At 52.9% G+C, this 26,956-nt stretch overlaps 1 protein-coding gene across 1 annotated transcript in view; it reads right to left on the reverse strand.

The window, feature by feature from the left end:
* Window positions 1-2,286: 2,286 nt before the first annotated feature.
* The window catches only part of trpc2b (transient receptor potential cation channel subfamily C member 2b), a 57,613-nt gene continuing 32,943 nt past the window's right edge, over window positions 2,287-26,956 (reverse strand). Inside the window, exons 6-13 of the mRNA XM_072264217.1 lie at window positions 25,848-26,048; window positions 21,939-22,101; window positions 19,778-19,870; window positions 13,000-13,192; window positions 12,171-12,298; window positions 9,286-9,355; window positions 6,784-6,910; window positions 2,287-4,259 (exon numbers count right to left, since the gene is read on the reverse strand). Of these exons, the coding sequence (XP_072120318.1) occupies window positions 3,865-4,259; window positions 6,784-6,910; window positions 9,286-9,355; window positions 12,171-12,298; window positions 13,000-13,192; window positions 19,778-19,870; window positions 21,939-22,101; window positions 25,848-26,048 (1,370 nt within the window). The 3' untranslated portion in view covers window positions 2,287-3,864. The remainder of the gene's footprint in view (window positions 4,260-6,783; window positions 6,911-9,285; window positions 9,356-12,170; window positions 12,299-12,999; window positions 13,193-19,777; window positions 19,871-21,938; window positions 22,102-25,847; window positions 26,049-26,956) is intronic.

The raw sequence follows: 26,956 nt of genomic DNA on the forward strand, positions 1-26,956 counted from the left end.
TTCCAGGTGCTTTCTGACCCACACCGTTGGTCGTCAGTGCACCACAGAAAGCATCCCAAGTGGATGCATCACAGCTGGCTCTGGCAGCTGTTCCATCTGCGACGCAAGAAACCGGACACAGCTCAGCACCTCGCAGAAATCAGCCTCCTCTCCGTGGACTCTGTCTGCACATCTCGCTGCCTGAGTAAAGCAGCCAGCAAAATCAAAGACCCCTCCCACCCCAGACATACCCTCGTCTCCCCATCTCTCATCGAGCAGAAGGTACAAAAGCCTGAAAGCACGTACCCCCAGACTCAAGGACAGCCTCCCATTGTTGTCAGACACGAAAAGACTCCTCATACGTTAAAGATGAACTAAACCATAAGATATAGGAGCCTTCGAATCCACTCCACCACTCCATCATGGCTCGTTACCCCTCTCAATCCCATTCTCCTGCCTCCTCCCCGTAATGTTTGACCCACTGAATAATCAAAAATGTATCAACCTCTGCTTTAAATGTACCCCCAATCATTTGTCTTCCACAGCCACCTGTGGCAATGAATTCCACAGATTCAGCACCCTCTGGCTAAAGAAATTCCTCCTCATCTCTGTTCTAAATGGACCTCCCTCTATTCTGAGGCTGTGCTCTCGGGTCCTAGACTCCCCCCACTATAGGAAATATCTTCTCCACATCCATTCAATCCAGACCTTTCAAGACTCAATAGGTTTCAATGTGCTCCCACCCCGCCTCACCATTCTTCTAAACTCCAGCGACTATAGGCCTAGAACCATCAAACGCTACTCATATGTTAACTCCTTCATTCCTGGAAACTTTCTCGCGAGCCTCCTCTGAACCGTCTTCAATGTCAACGTGGCTCTTCTCTTCCCTACCACACCACGTAGTGCTTTTTTTTTAAGCCCATGTACCTATCTAAGAGTCTCTTAAAAGACCCTGTTGTATCCTCCTTTACCCTCATTGCTGGCCATGCATTCCATGAACCCACTACTCACTGTGTGAAAAACTTACCTCTGACAGCCCCCCGTACCTACTTCCAAACACCTTAAAACTGTGCCCTCTCATGTTAGCCATTTCAGCCCTGGGGAAAAGCCTCTGGCTATCCACACGATCGATGCCTCTCATTATCTTATACACCTCTATCAGGTCACCTCTCATCCTCTGGGTTTTCTCCCCTCTCCCCCTTTTCTTTCTCCCTAGGCCTCCTATCCAGGATCCTCTCATATCCCTTTTGCCAATCAACTGTCCAGCTCTTGGCTCCATCCCTCCCCCTCCTGTCTTCTCCTATCATTTTGGATCTCCCACTTTCAAATTTCTTACTAGCTCTTCCTTCAGTTAGTCCTGACGAAGGGTCTCGGCCCGAAACATCGACTGTACCTCTTCCTAGAGATGCTGCCTGGCCTGCTGCGTTCACCAGCAACTTTGATGTGTGTTGCTTGAATTTCCAGCATCTGCAGATTTCCTTATGTTTGCGTTCAATTCTTACTGCTGCCCGTACATCCTCCCCGTAGCTGCGTACGACTCCTGTAGGTGCTCCAGTTTCCTTTCACAGTCCGCGACGTACAGGTTAGTGTTAGTAAGCTGTGGGTATGCTATGTTGGCCCCAACACAATTATCACTGATTTGATGCAAATGATGCATTTCCCTGTAGGTTTTAATATACATGTGACAAATAAAACTCTAATCTGCCGGCCACCCAGGGATGCCCTGGAGACCACCTGCAAGGGCTGGAGTTTGTTCTGTGCGGCAAGAAAAAGATTTTAATTTGTTTCATTGCTGTGGTTTATTGCTTTTAATACAATTGTTTGTGGAAAAAAAGAATAATTAGATACTGAGTGAAGCTTCCTCCACAATGTCTCCCCGGCAGCTCCTGGGTGGGGGCAAGCAGGGTGAGGCACAGGTTCCATGTCCCTGCTCAGACACAGATCTCTGGCTGGCTTGTATGAGCAGTAACTCAACTGAAAAATTCCCAAATCTGACTCTAAACTTTCCGTGGGGACCAGCACCGCCTCCCCCGGACACTCTTGGACTGTCAGCTCCCAGAGATCAAAGGCTTCCTTCTGTCCATTGGCCCTTCGAGTCACCAGATCACCACCCAGCATGTGTTCTGTCTGCTTGGTCTGTTTTCCACGCAGGAAACCTCCCCCAACTCCTCTTACCCTCTTCACTTCTTCTACTCTTCCCCTCCTCCTCCTCCTCTCTACCTCTCCACCCATGTTCTTCTCCACCTCCTTTTCCGTCCCTCTCCCTCCCTTTGACCCTCTCCACTCTCCCCCCACACCACCTCTCCTCGCTCTCTCTCTCTGCTGTCTGGGGAGGAAACGGAGTGGGAGTTTCCCCTCGGGTTTTAGCAGTGACAGCCTCAAGGAATAGCACAGCTCCGTGTCTGTGGGAGCAGAGGGTGGTTGACATTCCCGATGGAGACCCTGCATCAAGTCTGAGTGGCAAGGGGGGAGACGCGAAAGGTCCAGGAACCATCTTACCCCTGCCGGACCCTTCCCCGATCTCTCGTCTCCCTCTGGGCTAAATCACCCCCTTTGGATGCTCTCCAACTCCCACCCAGCACAGGGAAGATTCCTGGAATTCCTAGTGTGAATAGCCTTTCCCACTGAATGCCTGGCCTCGTCCTTCCCAACGGGAGGGCTGTGGTCTCCAGAGAACTTCTCCCTGTACGTTGTTACTCTTTGGAACTCGCAGTACCTCCATCTGTCCATCATAAGCCTACTGTGGTGTAGTGGTTAGTGCCGCTTGGGATATTCCAGAGTTCAGAGTCCATCTCCAGCGCGTCTGTAAGGAGTGTGTCCGTTCTGCCCGTGGGCGTGTGGGTTTCCTCTGGGTGCTCCGGTCTCCTCCCACGGTTCAAAGACCTACCGTTAGTAGGTTACGGTAATTGGTCATTGTAAATTGCTCCGTGACTAGGAACCCCCTCCCACATCTCTTTCCTCTCTCTGGGCTAAATCACCACCTCTTCCCAATGGCCACCAGGCACCAGGAAGATTCCCGGAGCCCCTGTTCTGAATGGCATTGCCCTCTGAATGCCCGGCCTCACCCTTCCCAACTGGAGGGCTGTGCTCTCCCGAGAATCGTGGGGATCTCCACCCGCTATCCCGCAGAGAAGCTGGATCACGTACCTCCTCCCTCCGCAGGGCCCAGGGAGTCGGGCGGAAAATGACGTGGAACCTTCCGGGGAAAAAAATCCCACAAAGTGGCATCGTGATCAGCAGGCCCGTGGTCCACAGGATCGTAACGTTACGATCTCTGCGTTGGACTGCTGCCGCAAAACAACCATTCTCATGTCCTATCAGATAGTGACAACCTGCGGAATATGGAAAGGCTTAAGACTGAATGGACATGCAGAGCCCGTTTCCTGTAGTGGGGGAGTCTGGAGCCAGAGGGCACAAAGACATGCACTTAGAACGGAGATGAGGAGGAATTTCGTTATCCGGAGGGTGATGAATCTGTGGAATTCATTGCCTCTGGAAGCCAAGTCATTGGGTATATTTAAAGTGGAGGTTGATGGGTTCTTGATTAATCAGGATGTTAAAGGTTACAGGGAGAAGGCAGGAGAATGGGGTTGAGAATAAATCAGCCATGATGGAATGGTGGAACAGACTCGATGGGCTGAATGGCCTCATTCTGCTCCTATGTCTTACGGTCCTATGATAATGAATCTGATTCTACCAGTTACTGGCCTACGGTTTATTGAGGTTAACGCGCTGACTCTGGTTGCTAGTGTAGGAGGGGAGGGAGGTCCCACAGGGCTCCCGGTGCAAGTGATTCAGCCCTGGGCTGAAGGGATGGGGAAGAGTTCATGGTGCCAGGATCAGTTCTGGCTCGGTGGGGAGATGGGCGCCCGTCCACCCTTCGGCTCAGTCCTTCTCCGGCTGTTCAGAGTCCCCGTGGTCCTGTCCGGCGGAGGGATCCTCTTTGCCCTCCCTGCTGGTCCCCGCTCCATCACTGGGGTAGGGGGGACAGCCCTCATCGTCCTCCTCGTCCACCGGCTTGCACGCACCAGGGGGCTCGGCACCGTCGTCTGAGTTCTGGTGCACGGTCACCTTAAAGGCTTTGCGAGAGCCGGGCTCGCAGCCGTCCTCGGGCTCCTGGAAGCGGTTGCGGGCACCGAGGATGTATTTGCCGATGACGGCGGAAGCGTCTCCGGACTTGGCACCGCTCCCCGCCGCGCCCATGCCGTAGCGCAGCCGTTTGATCTCTGACTGCAGCCGGCCCACAAATTTGCTCAGCTCCGTAATCCGGTTCCCGAGGTCTTGGAGGGGGTGGGGGAAAGAGAGAGAGCAGGTGAGAGAAGATCTGCAGATCCGAGCCACACACAAAACGCCGGAGGAACTCAGCAGGCCAGGCAGCATCTAAGCAGTCAACGTCTGGGCCAAGACTTTTCCTGATGAACAGTCTCGGCCTGAAATGTCGACTGTACTCTTCTCCATAGATGCTGCCCGGCCTGCTGAGTTCCTCCAGCGTTTAGTGTGTGTTGCTCAAAGAATCATTCCTGATCATCGGGTAGCACAGTGCTCCCTCAGAATCCCCCCCCTGCCCACGGTGTGTCCCCTCAGTACCCCCTCCCACTGTGTGTCCCCTCAGTACCCCCTCCCACGGTGTGGCATTCCCTCAGTACCTCCCTCAGGTAACTATAGGCCAGTTAGTTTAACATCTGAGTTGGGAAAATGCTTGAAGCTGTCATTAGAGAAGATATACTGAGGCATCTGGAAAGAAATGGATCCATCAGGCAGATGCAGCATGGATTCAGCAAGTGTGACAAACTTGCTGAAGTTCTTTGAGGACTTAACGACCGCAGGGGATCAAGGGGAACAGATGGACGTTATTACTTGGATTTCCAGAAGGTGTTCGATAAGGTGCCGCATAAAAGACTTATCCATAAAGATGGATAGAGTTGGGGGTGATGTTTTAGGATGGATAGAGAATTGGTTAACTAATAGAAAGCGGAGAGTTTGGATACATGGGCGTTACTCTGGTTGGCAATCAGTGGTGAGCGGTGTGCCGCAGGGGTCGGTGTTGGGCCTGCAGCTGTACACAATATACATTAACGATCTGGAAGAGGGGACTGAGTGTAGTGTATCTAAGTTTCTGATGACACTAAATTGAGTAGAAAAGCAAATTGTGCAGAAGATCCAGAGAGTCTGCAGAGGGATATAGATAGGTTAAGTGAGTGGGCAAGGGTCTGGCAGATGGAGTACGACGTTGGTAAATGTGAGGTCATCCACTTTGGAAGGAAAAATGGAACAGCGGATTATTATTTAAATAGAACATAGAAATCTACAGCACATTACAGGCCTTCAGCCCACACAGTTGTGCCAACCATGTAACCTAGAAATACCTAGAATGTCCCTACTGTATTTCTCTAAGCTCCATGTACCTGTCTAAGAGGCTCTGAAAAGACCCTATTGCATCCGCTTCCACCACCACCGCCGGCAGTGCACTCCACGCACCCGCCACTCTGTGTGTGAAAAACTTACCACTGACATCTCCCTTGTACCTACTTCAAAGCACCTTAAAACTAAGCCCCCTCGTGTTAGCACAAGGTCAAAAACTGCAGCATGCCACTGTGCAGAGGGAGTTTGGAATGCTTGTGCATGGATCACAAAAGGTTGGCTTGCAGGTACAACAGGTTATTAAGGTGGCAAATGGAATGTTGGCCTTCATTGCTGGAGGGATTGAATTCAAGAGCAGGGAGGTCATGCTGCAACTATACAGGGTACTGGTGAGGCCGCACCTGGAGTACTGTGTGCAGTTCTGGTCTCCATACTTGTGGAAGGATATACCGGCTGTGGAGATGGTGTAGAGGAGGTTCATCGGTTTGATTCCAGAGATGAGGGGGTTAAACTATGAGAAGAGATTGAGTCGCCTGGGACTGTACTCTCTGGAGTTCAGAAGAATGAGAGGGGATCTTATAGAAACATATAAAATTATGAAAGAGATAGATAAGATAGAGGTAAATGTTATTTCCACTGGTAGGTGAGACTAGAACTAGAGGATATGGCCTCGATTTAGGGGAGTAGATTTAGGATGGAGATGAGGAGGAATTGCTTTTCCCAACGAGTGGTGAATCTGTGGAATTCTCTGCCCAATGAAGCAGTGGAGGCTACCTCAGTAAATATATTTAAGACAAGGTTGGATATATTTTTGCATAGTAGAGGAATTAAGAGTTATGGGGAAAAGGCAGGTAGATGGAGATGAGTCCATGGCCAGATCAGCCATGATCTTATTGAATGGCGGGGCAGGCTCGATGGGCCAGATGGCCGACTTCTGCTCCTATTTCTTATGTACCCCCTCCCACAGCGTGGAGCTCCCTCAGTACCCCCTCCCACAGCGTGGAGCTCCCTCAGTACCCCCTCCCACAGCGTGGAGCTCCCTCAGTACCCCCTCCCACAGCGTGGAGCTCCCTCAGTACTGACTCTCCCACAAAGCGGCCCTCAGCCTGCGCCACTCACAGCACAACACTGCAGTGAACATCCAGCCGAGTGGTTTTCCCTCACTCACTACCACACTCAAGATGCAGTGACTCTAGAACTGCCACCCCTCCCAGCATGATGCTCCCTCTGTGCCCCAGGACAGGCCCCAGGCCTTGGGACGTGGGCTGGTTTCAGTGTTTGTGATGGAGGGGTTGGAGACAGATCAAACGGGATCTGGAGGTCAGCGAGTGTGGGGTTAGGGGTGAGGAATGTGGGGAGCTGCAGTAAGTGGACGGGCTGAGCGGCTTGTGGGTCCCGAGTCGGGGGTCGGTTGTGGGTGGGCAGCACGGGTCGACTCCTCACCTTTCCTCTGCTTCTCTGCAAATTCCTGCCGGGACGTCTCGATGTACCTCTGCACCAGGGTTTTGATCACCTGTAAACGGTAGGCCTCTCGACCCTCGGCCTGGTTCCCACCCGCACCCGAATTCACCTGCAACAGGAACGGTAGCGTCAGCCTGCACCCTCTGACCCATTCTGAATCACACCGAGCCCAGCTCAAACCCACCCAGCACCACTCCCACACCCGACACCCTCCTCTCACCTCCCCTCGCTAACCCCCCCCTCGCCAAACCCCCCCCTCGCCCCATTCCCTCAGTTCCACCCCTCCGCCCTTCTGATTCCAGCAACTCCCCTGGCAGAGATCTGCAGATAGCAACTATCCTTTGTGTGAAAAATCTTCATGCTTTAAAGCTTTCTCTCACTTTAAACTGACTTGACACCTTGTTTTAGGGAGCCCTGTCATAGGAAAACTTTCTGATTATGGACCTCCTCTCTCAGCCTCATATACACCTCCATCACATACTCATCCCCTCTGCACTGTCTCCAGAGCAGTCACTGCACCAGAACAGCTTCACCAGTGTTTTGTAGAGTTGCAACATGAGACATTCCAGCACGGTCCCGGTCGTTCAGCCCACAATGTCCTATCAACATTTTAACTGACTCTAAAATCAATCTAATCCTTCCTTCCCCATAACCCTCCATTTTTCTACCATCCATTTGCCTGTCTTAGAGTCTCTTAACTGTCCCTAATGTATTCACCGTTACCACCACCCTCGACACTCTGTGTCTGTGTCTCTGGCTGAGGGGGTGGGGTGTCTGTGTCTCTGGGTGCGGGGTGTCTGTGTCTCTGGCTGAGGAGAAGGGTGTCTGTGTCTCTGGGTGCGGAGTGTCTGTGTCTCTGGCTGAGGGGGTGGGGGTGTCTGTGTCTCTGGGTGCGGGGTGTCTGTGTCTCTGGTTGAGGGGGTGGGGGTGTCTGTGTCTCTGGGTGGGGGTGTCTGTGTCTCTGGCTGAGGGGGTGGGGGTGTCTGTGTCTCTGGGTGCGGGGTGTCTGTGTCTCTGGCTGAGGGGGTGGGGGTGTCTGTGTCCCTGGATGAGGGGTGGGGTGTCTGTGTCTCTGGGTGGGGGGCTGTCTGTGTCTCTGGGTGAGGAGAAGGGTGTCTGTGTCTCTGGGTGGGGGGCTGTCTGTGTCTCTGGGTGAGGGGGGTGTCCGTGTCTCTGGGCATGGTGAGGTTACTGTCTCTGGCTGAGGGGTGGGGTGTCAGTGTCTCTGGGTGAGGGGGGTGTCTGTCTCTCTGGGAGTGGGGTGTCTGTATCTCTGGGTGAGGGGGGTGTCTGTCTCTCTGGGTGAGGGGGGTGTCTGTGTCTCTGGGGTGGGGGGTGTCTGTGTCTCTGGGTGAGGGAGGTGTCTGTGTCTCTGGGCATGGTGGGGTTACTGGCTGAGGGGTGAGGTGTCAGTGTCTCTGGGTGTCTGTCTCTCTGGGGGTGGGGTGTCTGTGTCTTTGGGTGAGGGGGGGTGTCTGTCTCTCTGGGTGAGAGGGGTGTCTGTCTCTGGGTGAGGGGGGTGTCTGTGTCTCTGGGTTGGGGGTTGTCTGTCTCTGGGTGAGGGGGGTGTCTGTGTCTCTGGGCGTGGTGGGGTTACTGTCTCTCTGGCTGAGGGGTGGGGTGTCAGTGTCTCTGGGTGAGGGGGGATGTCTGTCTCTCTGGGGGTGGGGTGTCTGTGTCTCTGGGTGAGGGGGGTGTCTGTCTCTCTGGGTGAGGGGGTGTCTGTCTCTGGGTGAGGGGGTGTCTGTGTCTCTGGGTTGGGGGGTGTCTGTCTCTGGGTGAGGGGGGTGTCTGTGTCTCTGGGCGTGGTGGGGTTACTGTCTCTCTGGCTGAGGGGTGGAGTGTCTGTCTCTCTGGGTGAGGGGGGTGTCTGTCTCTGGGTGAGGGGGGTGTCTGTGTCTCTGGGTTGGGGGGTGTCTGTCTCTGGGTGAGGGGGGTGTCTGTGTCTCTAGGCGTGGTGGGGTTACTGTCTCTCTGGCTGAGGGGTGGGGTGTCTGTGTCTCTGGGTGAGGGGGGTGTCTGTGTCTCTGGGCGTGGTGGGGTTACTGTCTCTCTGGGTGAGGGGGGTGTCTGTGTCTCTGGGCGTGGTGGGGTTACTGTCTCTCTGGCTGAGGGGTGGGGTGTCTGTGTCTCTGGGTGAGGGGGGTGTCTGTGTCTCTGGCTGAGGGGTGGGGTGTCTGTGTCTCTGGGTGAGGGGGGTGTCTGTGTCTCTGGCTGAGGGGTGGGGTGTCTGTGTCTCTGGCTGAGGGGGGTGTCTGTGTCTCTGGCTGAGGGGTGGGGTGTCTGTGTCTCTGGGTGAGGGGTGGGGTATCTGTGTCTCTGGGTGAGAGGGGTGTCTGTGTCTCTGGCTGAGGGGTGGGGTGTCTGTGTCTCTGGGTGAGGGGGGTGTCTGTGCCTCTGGGTGAGGGGTGGGGTGTCTGTCTCTGGGTGAGGGGTGGGGTGTCAGTGTCTCTGGGTGAGGGGTGGGGTGTCTGTGCCACTTACGAATGTGTTGGGCAGTGGGGGGTAGTCGTTCTTCTTGCCACTGATGCAGCACATCTTGCGAAGGATCCACCTGGGGAGGAGAGACCATAAGACTGTGAGACGTAGGGGCAGAATTAGGCCATTTAGCCCATCGAGTCTGATCCTGGATCCCACTCAACCCCACACCAGAACCCCAACCTTTTCACCATATGCTTTGATGCCCTGACCATTCAGGAAATGATCAACTTCAGCCGATGGACTCGACCTCCGCCGCAGTCTGTGGCAGAGCATTCCACAGATTCACTACTCTCTGGCTAAAAAAATCCTCCTTACCTCTGTTCTAAAGAGTGGCTCCTCAATATTGAGGCTGTGCCCTCTACTTCTGGTTAGTCCCAACATAGGAAACATCCTCTTCACATCCACCTTATCCAGCCCTTTCAACATTCAGTAGGTTTCAATGAGATCCCCCTGCATTCTTCTAAATTCCAGTGAGTTCAGGCCCAAAGCTGCCAAACACTCCTCATATATTAACCCCTTCATTCCCGGAATCATCCTCGTGAACCTCCTCTGGACTCTCTCCAATAACAACACATCCTTTCTGAGATATGGCGCCCAGAACTGTTGGCAATTCTCCAAGTGCGACCTGACTAATGTTCCAAGTCTCAGCATTATCTCCTTACTTTTATATTCTTTTCCCCTTGAAATAAATGCAACATTCCATTTGCCTTCTTTGCCACAGACTCAACCTGTAAATTAACCTTCTGTCTCTCAAGTCCCTCTGCACCTCTGATGTTTGAACCTTCTCCCCATTTAGATAATAGTCTGTACTATTGTTCCTTTTACCAAAATGCATTATCATACATTTCCCAACACTGTATTCCATCTGTCACTTTTTTGCCCATTCTTCCAATTTGTCCAAGTCCTGCTGCAATCACATTGCTTCCTCAGCACTACCTACCCCTCCACCTATCTTTGTATCATCCGCAAACTTTGCCACAAATCCATCAATTCCATTATCTAAATCATTGACAAACAATGTGAGAAGTAGCGGTCCCAATACTGACCCCTGAGGAACACCACTAGTCACTGGCAGCCAACCAGAAAAGGCCCTTTTATTCCCACTCACTGCCTCCTGCCTGACACCCATTCCTCTATCCACGACAGTATCTTTCCTGTAACACCATAGGATTTTATCTTGTTAAGCGGCTTCGTGTGAGGCACCTTATCAAATCCCTTCTGTAAATCCAACTAAATGACATCCACTGCCTCTCCTTTGTCCACCCTGCTTGTTACTTCTGCAAAGAACAGATTTGTAAGGCAAAATTTCCCTTTACAGAAACCATGCTGACTTTGACTTATTTTATTATTAGTCTCCAAGTCCCCTGAAACCTCATCCTTATTATAGAGTCCAACACTTTCCCAACCACTGAGGTTAGGCTAACTGGCCTATAATTTCCTTGCTTTTGTCTTCCTCCCTTCTTAAAGAGTGGAGTGACATTTGTGGGACTATGCCAGGATCAAGTGATTCTTGAAAGATCATGAGCAATGCATCCGTTATCTCTTCAGCAACCTCTCTCAGGACTCTGGGATGTAGTCCATCTGGTCCAGGTGAGTTTTCCACCTTAAGAGCTTTGAGTTTGCCTGGCACCTTTTCCTTGTAATAGCAATGGCACTCACTCCTGCTCCCTGACACTCATGGACCTCTGGCACGCTGCTCGTGTCTTCCACAGTGAAGACAGATGCAAAGTACTCATTAAGAGCATCTGTCATTACTTTGTCCCCCATTACTACCTCTCCAGCATCATTTTCCAGTGGTCCAATATCAACTCCCACCTCCCAAGGTAGGAGACAGGGGCTGAGACTGTCCACAGCAAGATCCCGCAGTCCCGTTACCTCACCGCACCCCCACTACCACACGTGCAGTGACCTGAGAATGGCTGCAGGCAGACCCCAAGAGAAGGTTTACCCCATGCCAGCACTGACCCACGGAAGACCAAAACTACACACTGATGAAAGGCCAGTCGCAGGTCAACACATTCGTCTGGGGTTCTGTTCCATTCCCGGTTATCCCCCACCCCCATTCCATTTCTCATCCCCACCAGCAGTCCCTGCCCCAGCCTCAGCCCTTGCAAATTATCACCCACTCTGTTCACCTCCCCCAGTCGTGTGATCACTCCATTCAAGGTTATTCCCTTCATGGAGAACGTCTGTGTGTGGGGTTGTTTACCGTGGGGAGGCTGGTGCACGGACAGCCACTACACCGTCCTTGACAGATCAGGGTCAGGGTCCAGTGCACGGAGTGCAAGGTGACTGAGGACCCTTCACCGCTGCAGCCTTCCTCCTCGTCCACTGTCCTCATCTTCCACCAGGCCTTGGTTCATCTTTCTGCCTGGAACCTCCCCCTCAAACTTCCACAATGGGGGACCCTACCAGGAGCTAAGCTCCAGACGGCATCACTTTCAGGGTCTCAGGACATCGCAAGCCTCTCCACCATGATCAGGTGACAATACTCGAGGAAAGATCCTCCCACTATACTCCTCAGAGCTCTCAAACCCTCGCCCTACACCCCTCCCTGTCTCTGTAACCCTCTTCAACCCCCCTACACCCCTCCCTGTCTCTGTGTTCTCCTCCCTCCCCTACAGCCCTCTGTAACACCCTCTGGCCCCTTTATCCCTCTCAGTCTCTGTGACCCTCTCTGGCCCTCACACAGCCCCCCATTTCTGTAACACCCTCCCTTTTCAACACCCTTCGTTTTAGGGGTCCCACACCAAGACGTCAGATGCCTGTTCCTTGGTGACAGGATTGACTGAGGAACCTCAGGAACAGCCCTCGAGGGGCTGGTTGTGCCGGACCCTGAGGTTCTGGGGTGGGGGTGAGACCCCAGCATTAAACTGCCTGACACTCACCTGAGCAAGTAGAAAAACGATTTGGGTGTGGGAATGATGTTGAAGGGGACAGGGAGAGTCAGGCCCTCACGAAAATAGCAAAGGTACAACTTGGACCGAGCAAATTTCCACTCAACATCAGCGTCATCCTGGCAAACAGAGACAGGGGTGAAATAGATTATACAGACCCCACAGCAAGTGGCTAACAGCATCCAAACAGAAACAGCACAGGGGTCAGACACAGACTGAAGCTCCCTCCACACCGTCCCATCACACACTCCCGGGGTCAGACACAGAGTGAATCTCCCTCCGCACCGTCCCATCACACACTCCCGGGGTCAGACACAGACCGAAGCTCCCTCCAACCTGTCCCATCACACACTCCCAGGGTCAGACACAGACCAAAGCTCCCTCCACACTGTCCCATCACACACTCCCGGGGTCAGACACAAGTGAAGCTCCCTCCACACTGTCCCAACAGACACTCCCGGGGTCAGACACAGAGTGAATCTCCCTCCACACCGTCCCATCACACACTCCCAGGGTCAGACACAGAGTGAAGCTCCCTCCACACCGTCCCATCACACACTCCCGGGGTCAGACACAGAGTGAAGCTCCCTCCACACTGTCCATCGCACACTCCTGGGGTCAGACACAGTGTGAAGCTCCCTCCACACCGTCCCGTCACACACTCCCGGGGTCAGACACAGAGTGAAGCTCCTTCCACACTGTCCCATCACACACTCCCGGGGTCAGACACAGTGTGAAGCTCCCTCCACACTGTCCCATCACACACTCCCGGCGTCAGACGCAGAGTGAAGTTATTATCTTGGACACAGCCCTGACCCACCTCGATCTTCTGGAAGGAGTTAGTGATCATAGCGACTAACATATTTAGTAGCACTATAACCATGATGATGGTGAAAATGCCGTACAGGATGCGACCCACAAACTCCGCCACCATGTACTCAGAGACATCCACCGAGGTGGGCTCCTCCATGCCGAACATGGTCCAGAAGAGGAACTGTAAGGTGCCGTTGAAGCTGCAGGGGGAATGGAAGTCTCCGTTAACCTGGCCCTGAGTGTGGGGGCACTTCAGCAAGGAGAGGCACGGAGGGGGGGGGGGGCCCTCCCATTGGATCATGCCCCAGTAGGAGGAATCTCCGATGATTACTGACCCTGTCTTTCTGTGTCTGATCGTGTGGGTATGTCTGTGTGTGATAGACAGTGTTTGTCTGTGTCTGTGCATAGGGCGAGGCAGAGTGTGGTGGTGTGTGTGAGAATGTGGAACTCACCAATCACTCTACAATTTCCCATTAACCTCTCACCATCCACCACAAATACACCCCACCCCCTGTTGGATCGCCTTCTGCCCCCCCCCGTCCACTCCAGATAGAACTCACTCACTACCTCAATGTTGGAACCCCCCTCTCCATCCTGCCCGTTAGAACCCCTCCACGTCACCTTATTAGAACCCTCTCTCTCCCCCATTGGAACCCCCTCTCTCCTCTCCCCCATTGGAACCCCTTCTCTCCCCCCCCATTGGAACACCTCTATCTCTCTCCCCGTTGGAACCCCCCCTCTCTCCCCCCATTGATTCTCCCTCTATCTCTCCCCCCCCCCTCTGGAAGCCCCTCTCTCCTCTCCCCCATTGGAAACCCCTTCTCTCTCCCCGTTGGAACCCCCTCTCTCCCCCCGTTGGAACCCCCTCTCTTTCCTCCCCCGACTGGAACCCCCTTTCTCACCCCCTGTTGGAACCCCCTCTTTCTGCCCCCTATTGGAAACCCCTTCTCCCCCACCCCTGTTGGAACCCCCCTCCCTCCCCTCCACTGGAACCCCGTGTCTGCCCCAGATAGAACTCACTCACCACCCCAGGTTAGGGTGGCAACTTGTAAAAAAGTTTTACAACCTGTAAAAAACGCCATCCCCTTCCCTCAATCCCTCTGTCTCCGCCACATCTGCTCTCAGGATGAGGCTTTTCATTCCAGAATCACCAACCCAGGAGTGTGGTAGAACAACAAAGGGATCTGGGAATACAGGTCCATAACTCATCAAAAGTGGGTCATTAAGGAAGTTTTTGGCACATTGGCCTTACTACATCAATGTACTGAGTACAGGAGATGGGATGTTAAGTTGAAGTTGTACAAGCTGTTGGTGAGGCCTGATCAGCTTTGGTCACCTGCCTGCAGGAAAGATGTAAAGAGCATGGAAAGAGCGGGGAAAGGTGAGGACTTGAGTTACCAGGAAAGGATGAACAGGTTACGACTTTATTCCATAGAATGGAGAAGACTGAGAGGAAAATTGATAGAGGTATACAAAATTATGAGAGGTATAGACAGGGTAAACACAAGCAGGCTTTTTCCACTGAGCAACACACACTAAAAATGCTGGTGAACGCAGCAGGCCAGGCAGCATCTATAGGAAGAGTCCCGGCCCGAAACGTCGACTGTACCTCTTCCTAGAGATGCTGCCTGGCCTGCTGTGTTCACCAGCAATTTTTGTGTATGTTGCTTGAATTTCCAGCATCTGCAGATTTCCTCGTGTTTGCATCTGTCCGTAAACTCAGCTCCATCTACCTGCCTTTTCCCCATAACCCTTAATTCCCCTACTATGTAAAAACCTATCTAACTGTTTCTTAAATATATTTAGTGAGGAAGCCTCAACTGCTTCCCTGGGCAGAGAATTCCACAGATTCACCACTCTCTGGGAAAAACAGTTTCTCCTCATCTCCGTCCTAAATCTTCTCCCCTGAATCTTGAGGTAATGTCCCCTAGTTCTAGTCTCACCTACCAATGGAAACAACTTTCCTACTTCTATCTTATCTATCCCTTTCAAAATTTTGATATGCTTCTATAAGATCCCCTCTCATTCTTCTGAATTCCAGAAAGTATAGTCCCAGGTGACTCAATCTCTCCTCATAGGTTAACCCCTTCATCCCTGGAATCAACCTGGTGAACCTCCTCTGCACTGCCTCCAAAGCCAGTATATCCTTCCTCAAGTATGGAGACCAGAACTGCACACAGTACTCCAGGTGTGGCCTCACCAGTACCCTGTATAGTTGCAGCATGACGTATTGAAACGTATAAGATCCTAAAGGGATTGGACAGGCTAGATGCAGGAAGATTGTTCCCAATGTTGGGGAAGTCCAGAACGAGGGGTCACAGTTTGAGGATAAAGGGGAAGCCTTTTAGGACGGAGATTAGGAAAAACTTCTTCACACAGAGAGTGGTGAATCTGTGGAATTCTCTGCCACAGGAAACAGTTGAGGCCAGTTCATTGGCTATATTTAAGAGGGAGTTAGATATGGCCCTTGTGGCTACGGGGATCAGGGGGTATGGAGGGAAGGCTGGGGCGGTGTTCTGAGTTGGATGATCAGCCATGATCATAATAAAAGGCGGTGCAGGCTCGAAGGGCCGAATGGCCTACTCCTGCACCTATTTTCTATGTTTCTATGTTTCTATGACCTCCCTGCTCTTGAATTCAATTCCCTAGCAATGAAGGCCAACATTCTGTTTGTCTTCTTAACAACCCGTTGTACCTGCAAGCCAACCTTTTAACGATTAATGAACAAGCACTCCCAAGTCCCTCTGCACAACAGCATGCTGCAATCTTTGCAACACACATCAAAGTTGCTGGTGAACACAGCAGGCCAGGCAGCATCTGTAGGAAGAGGTGCAGTTGACGTTTCAGGCCGAGACCCTTCGTCAGGACTAACTGAAGGAAGAGTGAGTAAGGGATTTGAAAGTTGGAGGGGGAGAGGGAGATCCAAAATGATAGGAGAAGACAGGAGTGGGAGGGAAGGAGCCAAGAGCTGGACAGGTGATTGGCAAAGGGGATACGAGAGGATCATGGGACAGGAGGTCCGGGAAGAAAGACAAGGGGGGGGGACCCAGAGGATGGGCAAGAGGTATATTCAGAGGGACAGAGGGAGAAAAAGGAGAGTGAGAGAAAGAATGTGTGCATAAAAATGAGTAACAGATGGGGTACAAGGGGGAGGTGGGGCATTAACGGAAGTTAGAGAAGTCGATGTTCATGCCATCAGGTTGGAGGCTACCCAGACGGAATATAAGGTGTTGTTCCTCCAACCTGAGGATGGCTTCATCTTTACAGTAGAGGAGGCCGTGGATAGACATGTCAGAATGGGAATGGGATGTGGAATTAAAATGTGTGGCCACTGGGAGATCCTGCTTTCTCTGGCGGACAGAGCGTAGATGTTCAGCAAAGCGGTCTCCCAGTCTGCGTCAGGTCTCGCCAATATATAAAAGGCCACATCGGGAGCACCGGATGCAGTATATCACCCCAGTGGACTCACAGGTGAAGTGTTGCCTCACCTGGAAGGACTGTTTGGGGCCCTGAACGGTGGTAAGGGAGGAAGTGTAAGGGCATGTGTAGCACTTGTTCCGCTTACACGGATAAGTGCCAGGAGGGAGATCAGTGGGGAGGGATGGGGTGGACAAATGGACAAGGGAGTTGTGTAGGGAGCGATCCCTGCGGAATGCAGAGGTGGGGGGGAGAGAAAGATGTGCTTAGTGGTGGGATCCCGTTGGAGGTGGCGGAAGTTACGGAGAATAATATGTTGGACCCGGAGGCTGGTGGGGTGGTAGGTGAGGACCAGGGGAACCCTATTCCTATTGGGGTGGTGGGAGGATGGAGTGAGAGCAGATGTACGTGAAATGGGGGAGATGCGTTTAAGAGCAGAGTTGATAGCGGAGGAAGGGAAGCCCCTTTCTTTAAAAAAGGAAGACATCTCCCTCGTCCTAGAATGAAAAGCCTCATCCTGAGAGCAGATGCGGCAGAGACAGAGGAATTGTGAGAAGGGGACGGCGTTTTTGCAAGAGACAGGGTGAGAAGAGGAATAATCCAGATAGCTGTGAGAGTCAGTAGGCTTATAGTAGACATCAGTGGATAAGCTGTCTCCAGAGACAGAGACAGAAAGATCTAGAAAGGGGAGGGAGGTGTCGGAAATGGACCAGGTAAACTTGAGGGCAGGGTGAAAGTAGGAGGCAAAGTTAATAAAGTCAACGAGTTCTGCATGCGTGCAGGAAGCAGCGCCAATGCAGTCGTCGATGTAGCGAAGGAAAAGTGGGGGACAGATACCAGAATAGGCACGGAACATAGATTGTTCCACAAAGCCAACGGAAAGGCAGGCATAGCTAGGACCCATACGGGTGACTATAGCTACACCTTTAGTTTGGAGGAAGTGTGAGGAGCCAAAGGAGAAATTATTAAGAGTAAGGATTAATTCCACTAGACGGAGCAGTGTGGTGGTAGAGGGGAACTGATTAGGTCTGGAATCCAAAAAGAAGCGTAGAGCTTTGAGACCTTCCTGATGGGGGATGGAAGTATATAAGGACTGGACATCCATGGTGAAAATAAAGCGGTGGGGGCCAGGGAACTTAAAATCATCGAAAAGTTTAAGAGCGTGAGAAGTGTCATGAACATAGGTCGGAAGGGATTGAACAAGGGGTGATAAAACAGTGTCGAGGTATGCAGAAACGAGTTCGGTGGGGCAGGAGCAAGCTGAGATAATATTCGGTGGGGCAGGATCACGCTCTTAAACTCCTCCCTTCATCTCTGCCCTACTCGAGCCCACGTTACTCCCCTGTTGACCTTCTAATTGCCCCATGTCACTCCTTCACCCTCTTCTCTGTTAATGCATCTTCTCAGGGGTAAATTTGCCAGTGGAATTCCCCATCCTTACCCCCCACGCAGTGTCCGGTCTGTGTGAGGGTCGGTTTCGGTGAGGGTGGGGAGTGTCCGGTCTGTGTGACAGTCGGTTTCGGTGAGGGTGGGGAGTGTCCGGTCTGTGTGTGACGGTCGGTTTCGGTGAGGGTGGGGAGTGTCCAGTATGTGTGAGAGTCGGTTTCGGTGAGGGTGGGGGGTGTCCGGTCTGTATGACAGTCGGTTTCGGTGAGGGTGGGTAGCGTCCGGTCTGTGTGACGGTCGGTTTCGGTGAGGGTGGGGAGTGTCCGGTCTGTGTGATAGTCGGTTTCGGTGAGGGTGGGGAGTGTCCGGTCTGTGTGAGGGTCGGTTTCAGTGAGGGTGGGGAGTGTCCGGTCTGTGTGTGACGGTCGGTTTCGGTGAGGGTGGGGATTGTCCAGTCTGTGTGAGAGTCAGTTTCGGTGAGGGTGGGGGGTGTCTGGTCTGTATGACAGTCGGTTTCGGTGAGGGTGGGTAGCGTCCGGTCTGTGTGAGGGTCGGTTTCGGTGAGGGTGGGGAGTGTCCGGTCTGAGTGACAGTCGGTTTCCGTGAGGGTGGGGAGTGTCCGGTCTGTGTGTGACGGTCGGTTTCGGTGAGGGTGGGGGGTGTCTGGTCTGTATGACAGTCGGTTTCGGTGAAGGTGGGTAGCGTCCGGTCTGTGTGAGGGTCGGTTTCGGTGAGGGTGGGGAGTGTCCGGTCTGAGTGACAGTCGGTTTCCGTGAGGGTGGGGAGTGTCCGGTCTGTGTGTGACGGTCGGTTTCGGTGAGGGTGGGGGGTGTCCGGTCTGTGTGATAGTCGGTTTCGGTGAGGGTGGGGCGTGTCCAGTATGTGTGAGAGTCGGTTTCGGTGAGGGTGGGGGGTGTCCGGTCTGTGTGACAGTCAGTTTCGGTGAGGGTAGGGAGTGTCCGGTCTCTGTGAGGGTCAGTTTTGGTGAGGGTGGGGAGTGTCCGGTATGTGTCAGAGTCTGTTTCGGTCAGGGTGGGGAGTGTCCGGTCTGTGTGACGGTCGGTTTCAGTGAGGGTGGGGAGTGTCCGTTCTGTGTGACAGTTGGTTTCGGTGAGGGTGGGGAGTGTCCGGTCAGTGTGACAGTCGGTTTCGGTGAGGGTGGGGACTGTCCGGTCTGTGTGTGACAGTTGGTTTCGGTGAGGGTGGGGAGTGTCCGGTCTGAGTGACAGTTGCTTTCGGTGAGTGTGGGGGGTGTCCGGTCTGAGTGACAGTCGGTTTCGGTGAGGGTGGGGAGTGTCCGGTCTGTGTGTGACGGTCGGTTTCGGTGAGGGTGGGGAGTGTCAATTCTGTGTGAGAGTCGGTTTCGGTGAGGGTGGGGAGTGTCCATTCTGTGTGAGAGTCGGTTTCGGTGAGGGTGGGGAGTGTCCGGTCTGTGTGACAGTCGGATTCAGTGAGGGTGGGTAGCGTCCGGTCTGTGTGACGGTCGGTTTCGGTGAGGGTGGGGACTGTCTGGTCTGTGTGACGGTCGGTTTCGGTGAGGGTGGGGACTGTCTGGTCTGTGTGTGACAGTTGGTTTCGGTGAGAGTGGGGAGTGTCCGGTCTGTGTGTGACAGTGGGTTTTGGTGAGGGTGGGGAGTGTCCGGTCTGTGTGAGGGTCGGTTTCGGTGAGGGTGGGGAGTGTCCGGTCTGTGTGTGAGAGTCGGTTTCGGTCAGGGTGGGAAGTGTCCGGTCTGTGTGATAGTCGGTTTCGGTGAGGGTGGGGGGTGTCTGGTCTGTGTGATAGTCGGTTTCGGTGAGGATGGGGAGTGTCCGGTCTGTGTGAGAGTCGGTTTCGGTGAGGGTGGGGGGTGTCCGGTCTGTGTGTGACCTGGTTTCGGTGAGGGTGGGGGGTGTCCGGTCTGTGTGAGGGCCGATGCCGGATGCCGTGGGGATGGGTCAGTGTGGAACTGCCAGTGAGGGAGGGGTCGCCGAAGGTCCCTTACTTGCCGAGGCGTTCGAGGTCGACGTAGTGGACGTAGATGTTGTTGATCCCGCACAGGAACGCCGTGAGGATGATCATCAGCAGGAACATGAACCTGGAAACACGCAAACATGTGTGTGAGATTCCCAGACGCCCCCATCACAGACACGCTCACCGACATCGCAGACCACATCCCTCCTGCGTTGGGGGAGTGTGAGGAGTCAGGGATGTGGAGGGAAGGAGGGTGGGCGAGGAGGTGAGGTTGGGGTGAAGGGTTGTGGATGGGTCGTCTGAGAGAGGAGGAGGAGGTAGGGAGGGAGCGAGGTCAGGGTGGGGGCGAAGGGTGTATCAGCAAAGACACTCAGGTTTCTGTATTGTACCGTGCGGAGCATACTCACCGTCTGGTGTGGGGGGAGAGAGCGAGGGAGGGGCCACTGCACAGGATCGGAAAAAGCTGGAGAAAGTTGTCAACTCAGCCAACTTCATCATAGGCACCACCCTCCCCATAATTGAGGAGATCTTCAAAAATAGATTTCATGTCATATATGTTCATGATAGGAGCAGAATTAGGCCATTTGATCCATCCAGTCTGCTCTGCCATTTCATCACAGAACATCGAACAGAGAAATCTACAGCTCACTACAGGCCCTTCGGCCCACAGTGTTGTGCCGATCACGTAACCTACTCTAGAAACTGCCTGGAATACAGCTGATCCATTTCCCTCTCAACCCCATTCCCCTGCCTTCTCCTCGAAACCTCTGGCACTCTGCTCATTCATGAACCTATCAATCCCCACTTTAAATATACACAATGATGAGTCCTCCACAGCTGGCTGTGGCAATGAGTTCCACAGATTCACCACCATCCACCTGAAGAAATTTTCCCTCATCTGAGTTCTAAGTGGATATCTCTCTATTTTGAGGTTGTGTCCTCTGGTCCTAGTGTCTCCCACCATGGAAACATCCTCTCCACATCCACTCCATCTGTGCCCTCTGGTCCTAGACTCCCCCCCACTATAGGGAACATCCTCTCCACATCCACTCCATCTGTGCCCTCTGGTCCTAGACTCCCCCACTACAGGAAACATCCTCTCCACATCCACTCTATCTGTGTCCTCTGGTCCTAGATTCCCCCACTATAGGGAATATCCTCTCCACATCCACTCTATCTGTGTCCTCTGGTCCTAGATTCCCCCACTATAGGGAATATCCTCTCCACATCCACTCTATCTGTGTCCCCTGGTCCTAGACTCCCCCACTATAGGAAACATCCTCTCCACATCCACTCTATCTGTGTCCTCTGGTCCTAGACTCCTCCACTATAGGAAGCATCCTCTCCACATCCACTCTATCTGTGTCCTCTGGTCCTAGATTCCCCCACTATAGGGAATATCCTCTCCACATCCACTCTATCTGTGTCCTCTGGTCCTAGATTCCCCCACTATAGGGAATATCCTCTCCACATCCACTCTATCTGTGTCCTCTGGTCCTAGATTCCCCCACTATAGGGAATATCCTCTCCACATCCACTCTATCTGTGTCCTCTGGTCCTAGACTCCCCCACTATAGGAAACATCCTCTCCACATCCACTCTATCTGTGTCCTCTGGTCCTAGACTCCTCCACTATAGGAAGCATCCTCTCCACATCCACTCTATCTGTGTCTCTGGTCCTACACTCCCCCACTACAGGAAACATCCTCTCCACATCCACTCTATGAATAAGCTTCAGCCAGATCCCCTCATTCTTCATTAAATACATTCAAACATGCCTCAGACATTAACCCTTTCATTCCCAGAATCATTCCAACGCCAGCACATCTTTTCTTAGATAAGGGGCTGAAAGCTGCTCTCAATGCTCAAATTACGGTCTGACCAATGCCTTATGAAGTCTCAGCATCACATCTTTGCTCTTGAAATGAATGCTAATATTGTATTTGCCTTCCTTACCACCGACTCGACTTGCATGTTAACCTTTAGTGCCTCTCCAACACAGTGATGGCTGTCGAAAGCTGAGAGAGAGGTGATGAGGGGAAGGTGGCTTTGGAGAGATTTAGTGTCCCTCCATCACTCATGATAACGGCTGTCGAAAGCTGAGAGAGAGGTGACGGAAGGTGGGTTTGGGGGGATTAACTGTCTCTCCATCACGGTAATGGCTGACAGGTGGGGAATTCAGGAGGACAAACCTCATCATGTCATCGATCATCCTTCCGATGGATATCTGCAGGGTTCCGAGGGTCTCGTGCGCGGGCAGGATGGAGGTGAGACGTGCCAGGCTCAGCATACTGGTGATGGCAAACAGAACCTCAGCCACCATCTGCGGGTCCTCCTGCATCCATTGGTGTCTTTCTGTGGGGGGTGGGGGAACAGATCCGGGCCATCACGTACAGGCAGAACTACAACCCAGCGCCCCCCCCCCCCGACGCATACAGGTCCCACTGCCACCCAGTGTTCAGTCGTGTCCCAACATGTCACCCCCATATTCACCTCCATCCACGACTACACTGCACCACTTCCTACTGTGACCCAACTCATCCCGTCCTGTCCCATCCAAATTCCCACTGTGTCTCAACTCATCCCATCCCATCCGTCCCAACCGCATTCCCACTGTGTCCCAACTCATCAAAGTTGCTGGTGAACGCAGCAGGCCAGGCAGCACCTCTAGGAAGAGGTACAGTCGACGTTTCAGGCCGAGACCCTTCGTCAAGACTAACAGATGAAGGGTCTCGGCCTGAAACGTCGACTGTACCTCTTCCTAGAGATGCTGCCTGGCCTGCTGCGTTCACCAGCAACTTTGATGTGTGTTGCTTGAATTTCCAGCATCTGCAGAATTCCTGTTGTTTGTGTCCCAACTCATCCCCTTGTCCTACTGTGACCCAACTCATCCCACCCCGTCCCAACCACATTCCCACTGTGTCCCAACTCGTCTCCTTGTCCTACTGTGACCCAGCTCATCCCACCCGGTCCCCACTGCAACTCTAGCTGGACTCACAGATTACCCACTGCGTTTCCCCCACCTGCACGTCCCCACCCCCAACTCCGCATCCTTCAATGTCCCCGACCCAGTTCCAAGGGTGGGGTATCTCTTGACTGGGTGTGCAGACAGCACACTCCCCCCGACTCAGAGCAGAGTCATAGTCAGCCCACAGGGTGCCACATTGTTGGAGGGGCAGTACTGTGGGAGGGGTGGCGCGGGGAAGTGGAGGCTGCACCACCTCCTGATGTGCTGATCGGACCCAGGCCTCAGGATAGTACGCGGGAAAAGGTCCCGCACAATGTGAGCCGTCTCGCAGGGAGGTCCACCGTGACGTTCCAAAACATTACTCGTACGGGCTGCTCCTGCTCACCTTTCACTTCCTCACCTTCATCTGCTGACCGGACACGCCCTGGTGATCCGTGTTACCGTCAGGCAGCAGAGGAGGTCCCCAGTGGAAATCTCTTTACACAGGGGTGCTTCCCCTGGACAGTGGGGACTTGGGGTGGAAGGTGTTTCATTGGGTAGTACTATGTGTGAGCTCTCAGAAAAAGTTGATTTAATTTAAAATTAAACCCTGAAGAATGGTGATGATGACGGAGGAAGGTGGAGAGAGGTGATGAAGTGCAGTAGTTTTCTGGCTGTTTTGCCGAGTTTTGTTGAGTCTGTCCTCATGTAGCAGCAGTGGCTGCTGGCTTGCCAAGGTTTGTGTCTGCAACTTTTACTGGGAGCTGGAACGGATTTCTCTGACTGTTAACATCAGTAAGGCCTCATCCACCTGGGGCACTTGGCCCGGGATGACTGGGTGAAGTTTCGTGGCGAATCCTTGGGCTATAGCGCGGACAGTGGAACATGGACAGGGAGGGGTCAGTGCTGGAGTTTCACCGCACAGACTTCCCTGGCTGTCTGGAGGAGACTACTGTGCTTTCCCTCTTCATGGGAATGCTCTTCAAAAGACGGATGAATCTCATGACTGAGTTAATTCAGCAGAGTTTTGATTTCTGACTGTGTAGGACTTTAACATGGCTGGACTTAGTTCGTACACAGGAGCCGTAGTTTCTGGTGAAAGGACTACTGAAGAGCCACCACCTTTCAGACTGATATCTCTAAAAAACATGGTGCAATACGATCTCCCTTTACCCTTGAGTGCTGAGGAGACGTTAACTATCATGGTTGTGTCTGTGGGTGGGGAAGAGGGCAGTATTTGAATTGGTAAGATGCACCGAAAGTCCCTTTTCTACCTACAGTCCATTAGGGACGTGTCCCTGGCCCTGAGTATGGGGATAAGTGTGGAAGATGTCTTTGTACCGGTAGACCCTGTGACTGGCCCCATACAGAAAGTGACCCTCTATAATGTCCACCTTCACTTCCTGGAAGTAGATTTCCTCCCTCCCCTGCATTCTGAGGTAAGGTTGCCGGTCACTCGTGCACTGTTCGTGCCAGATGGAGGACGTCTGGGCCTCTATCGTGAGGTATTCATGGAGCTGGAACGGCTGGGACCGCTGAGCGATGCTTTCACAGAAGGGAGCTTTACCGGTTCTGCAGGGCTGTGCCCCAGCCGCGGTACATGCCTACAGGGAGTACTGGCATATTGGTAAGAATTACCCTAAACGCCAGGCTGCTAACTCCATCATGGTGGCACAACAGGGCCTCCCATGTTGCATCGGCCTCCATTGCTCTTCCCTCCATTGCTGCTCCTTACCCTGAGGCGGAGGGTGGCGGGACAAATGCAGCACAGTTACCAAGGAGGCTTGGGTTGAGGTAAAGGGCAGGAAGGCAAGAGAAGAAGAAAAATCTCCAGGCCTCTCCGCTGTGGGAGGAGGAGCCAGGGTCTTCCCCTAGTCCCAGCCTGGAGGGCACGTGTTTCTCTGTGGCTCAGCAAGGGCCTGGAGAAGCCATGAGGGAGCAGTCAGTCACCATGTTTTCTGGTCAAGATGGTGCCTGCGAACAATGATTCCTCAAGTGACATCTTTCAGATAGCTAACCTCTCCAATTATTTCACTTTTTCTATGCCTTCTACTTGTTCTTTTTGGTTTGAGTGTGTTTCAGAAACTGTGACATACAGTTTGGAGTTCGATGGAATGATCTGTCACTCTGCTGTCCCTGGAGAGGACTGAGAGCGGGAGCTGCCTCATGGAGAAAACCAGAGGCGTGGGGCTATGATCAACTCCACTTTGAAGTGTTGAGGAAAATTGAAGCATCGTGGTGAATGCAGAGGAGGTCAGTGGCTGCTCTTCATGGAAGTACTGAGTTTGATTCCAACAGGAGGGTGTTTTTGAAATTCTGAGATTTCTGTGATTATTGGAGTAGACTGTAACTTGTATTGCTCTCATTCAGTCTTCTGTGTTTTCTTTCTTGTTGCTGACTGGCGGATTGGAGTTCTGGGTGAGCGATATATTTGTTTTTGAGATGGAGGGGTTGGGGATTTGGGGTCTGATGTCCTTGTAGATTGTTCTGTGTGGGCGATCTGTTAGATTTTGTGTGTGTGTGTGGGGGGGTTGATGTCCTTTCTTTCAATGGTTCCTGTGTTTTTTTCTGTATTTCATGGCTATCTGGAGAAGACTAGTATCAGAGTTGTATTATACATGCATACTTTGACAATAAAATGAACGTTTCAAATCTTTGAGAAGTTGCAGCCCCTGTTTGAATATTGAATTGACTATATTTGAATTGAATATCTGAATGAGTTGTTCCTCAGTTCTGCTGCCCTTCAGCCTCACGCTCCTGGTTGGGGGGGGTGGGGGAGGGTGATGGTGTGTGGTTGGGGGAGATCACCCAGAGGATGTCCTGGTAGGCTTGCTCTTGGGCCTGGGCCTGGCCCTGTTGGCTGTTCATGGATCCAGACAGTGGGCTGTCTCGGGCTCTGCCCGATCCGACTGCCTGGCCCTCTTCCGGGGATTACATCCATGCCAGGATCTCAGAGAGGGAGCATGCGACCATTATGGGTTCGGGAGGATTTCCGGGAATGGGGTCATTATAAATGCCAGGAAGTATTTCACTTTGTTTTCAGTAACTGTATTATAGCCCCTGACCTTGGTATGTCTTTTGTATTTGGATAAAGTTTTGTACATTTGTGAGGGCGGGTGAGGGAGCCGCGTCCCCACTCCCCCCACGTACTCACCGGTGACGGTGAAGTAAAGGCAGTAGAAGGAAGTGGGGTCAGCCTGGCAGTAGAGCTTGCCGCTCAGGTAGATGACGATGCGGAGGGCGAAGGACGCCAGGTACATACTCAGGATGAAAATGTCCAGGAAGTTCCACCAGTCCAATAGATAACTACGCAGCCCCTCGATCCACACCTCCTTACACTCGTACCAGAAGTACCCTGTGTAGAGACAGCATCAGCTGATTATTCAACTCCTGACCTGCTATCGTACTGACCCCCCCCCGCCCGCAATGTCCAACCTCTGCCTGGAATGTCCTCAGTGACTGGATCCCCACCCCGTGCTGTGGGAGGAGGTCCCAGCACCCTCGGGGTGAAGAAACATGTTGTTGTCCCTGTCCCGGACAGCTGTGCCCTCCCACACAATTGCCCCGTGGATAGGCAGCCCAGGGAAGTGGTGATCTAGACCCCCTCCCCCTGCATGCCTCTCCCTCCAGAGCACACTCCAACAATCCTGTGATAACCCCTCCGCAGCCTCACACCAGGCCTCCGGGGACCGGGGAGGTTCAATCCAGACTTAAAGGTTTCAGATTTCCGCTCCCGGGGTGGGGGGGGGGTGACACGGTGGGATGGCAGTTCATGTAATGTCAGTAATCCAGCTTCAATTCCCATCACCACCTGTAAGGACTTAGCACAGTTTAAGAGTAAACAGTCGATATGCACTTTCCCATAGATGCTGCCTGGCCTGCTGAGTTCCTCCAGCATTTTGTGTGTGTTGCTTCCATCTCCACAGCTCGTTGTCAGGTTTTGGTTACGGACAATTTTTCATACATTCTTTTGTATTTCTTTATTTTCCTGTAAATGCCTGCAAGATTCTGCCAAGCCCGGCTGTGGAAGGAGGAGGGTTGTACATGGGGTTAGCAACCCCATCCCATAAAAACCCAGAGCGACAGAAACACCAACAGAGGCTCCAAAAACCTCATCCCTGGGAGAGGAAGGATTCACAAAGACCCCATCCCTGGGAGGGGAAGGATCTCAAAGGCCCCGTCCCTGGGAGGGGAAGGATTCACAAAGACCCCGTCCCTGGGAGGGGAAGGATCTCAAAGACCCCGTCCCTGGGAGGGGAAGGA

Source organism: Mobula birostris, chromosome 7, assembly GCF_030028105.1.
Source record: "Mobula birostris isolate sMobBir1 chromosome 7, sMobBir1.hap1, whole genome shotgun sequence".
Classification (NCBI taxonomy): domain Eukaryota; kingdom Metazoa; phylum Chordata; class Chondrichthyes; order Myliobatiformes; family Myliobatidae; genus Mobula; species Mobula birostris.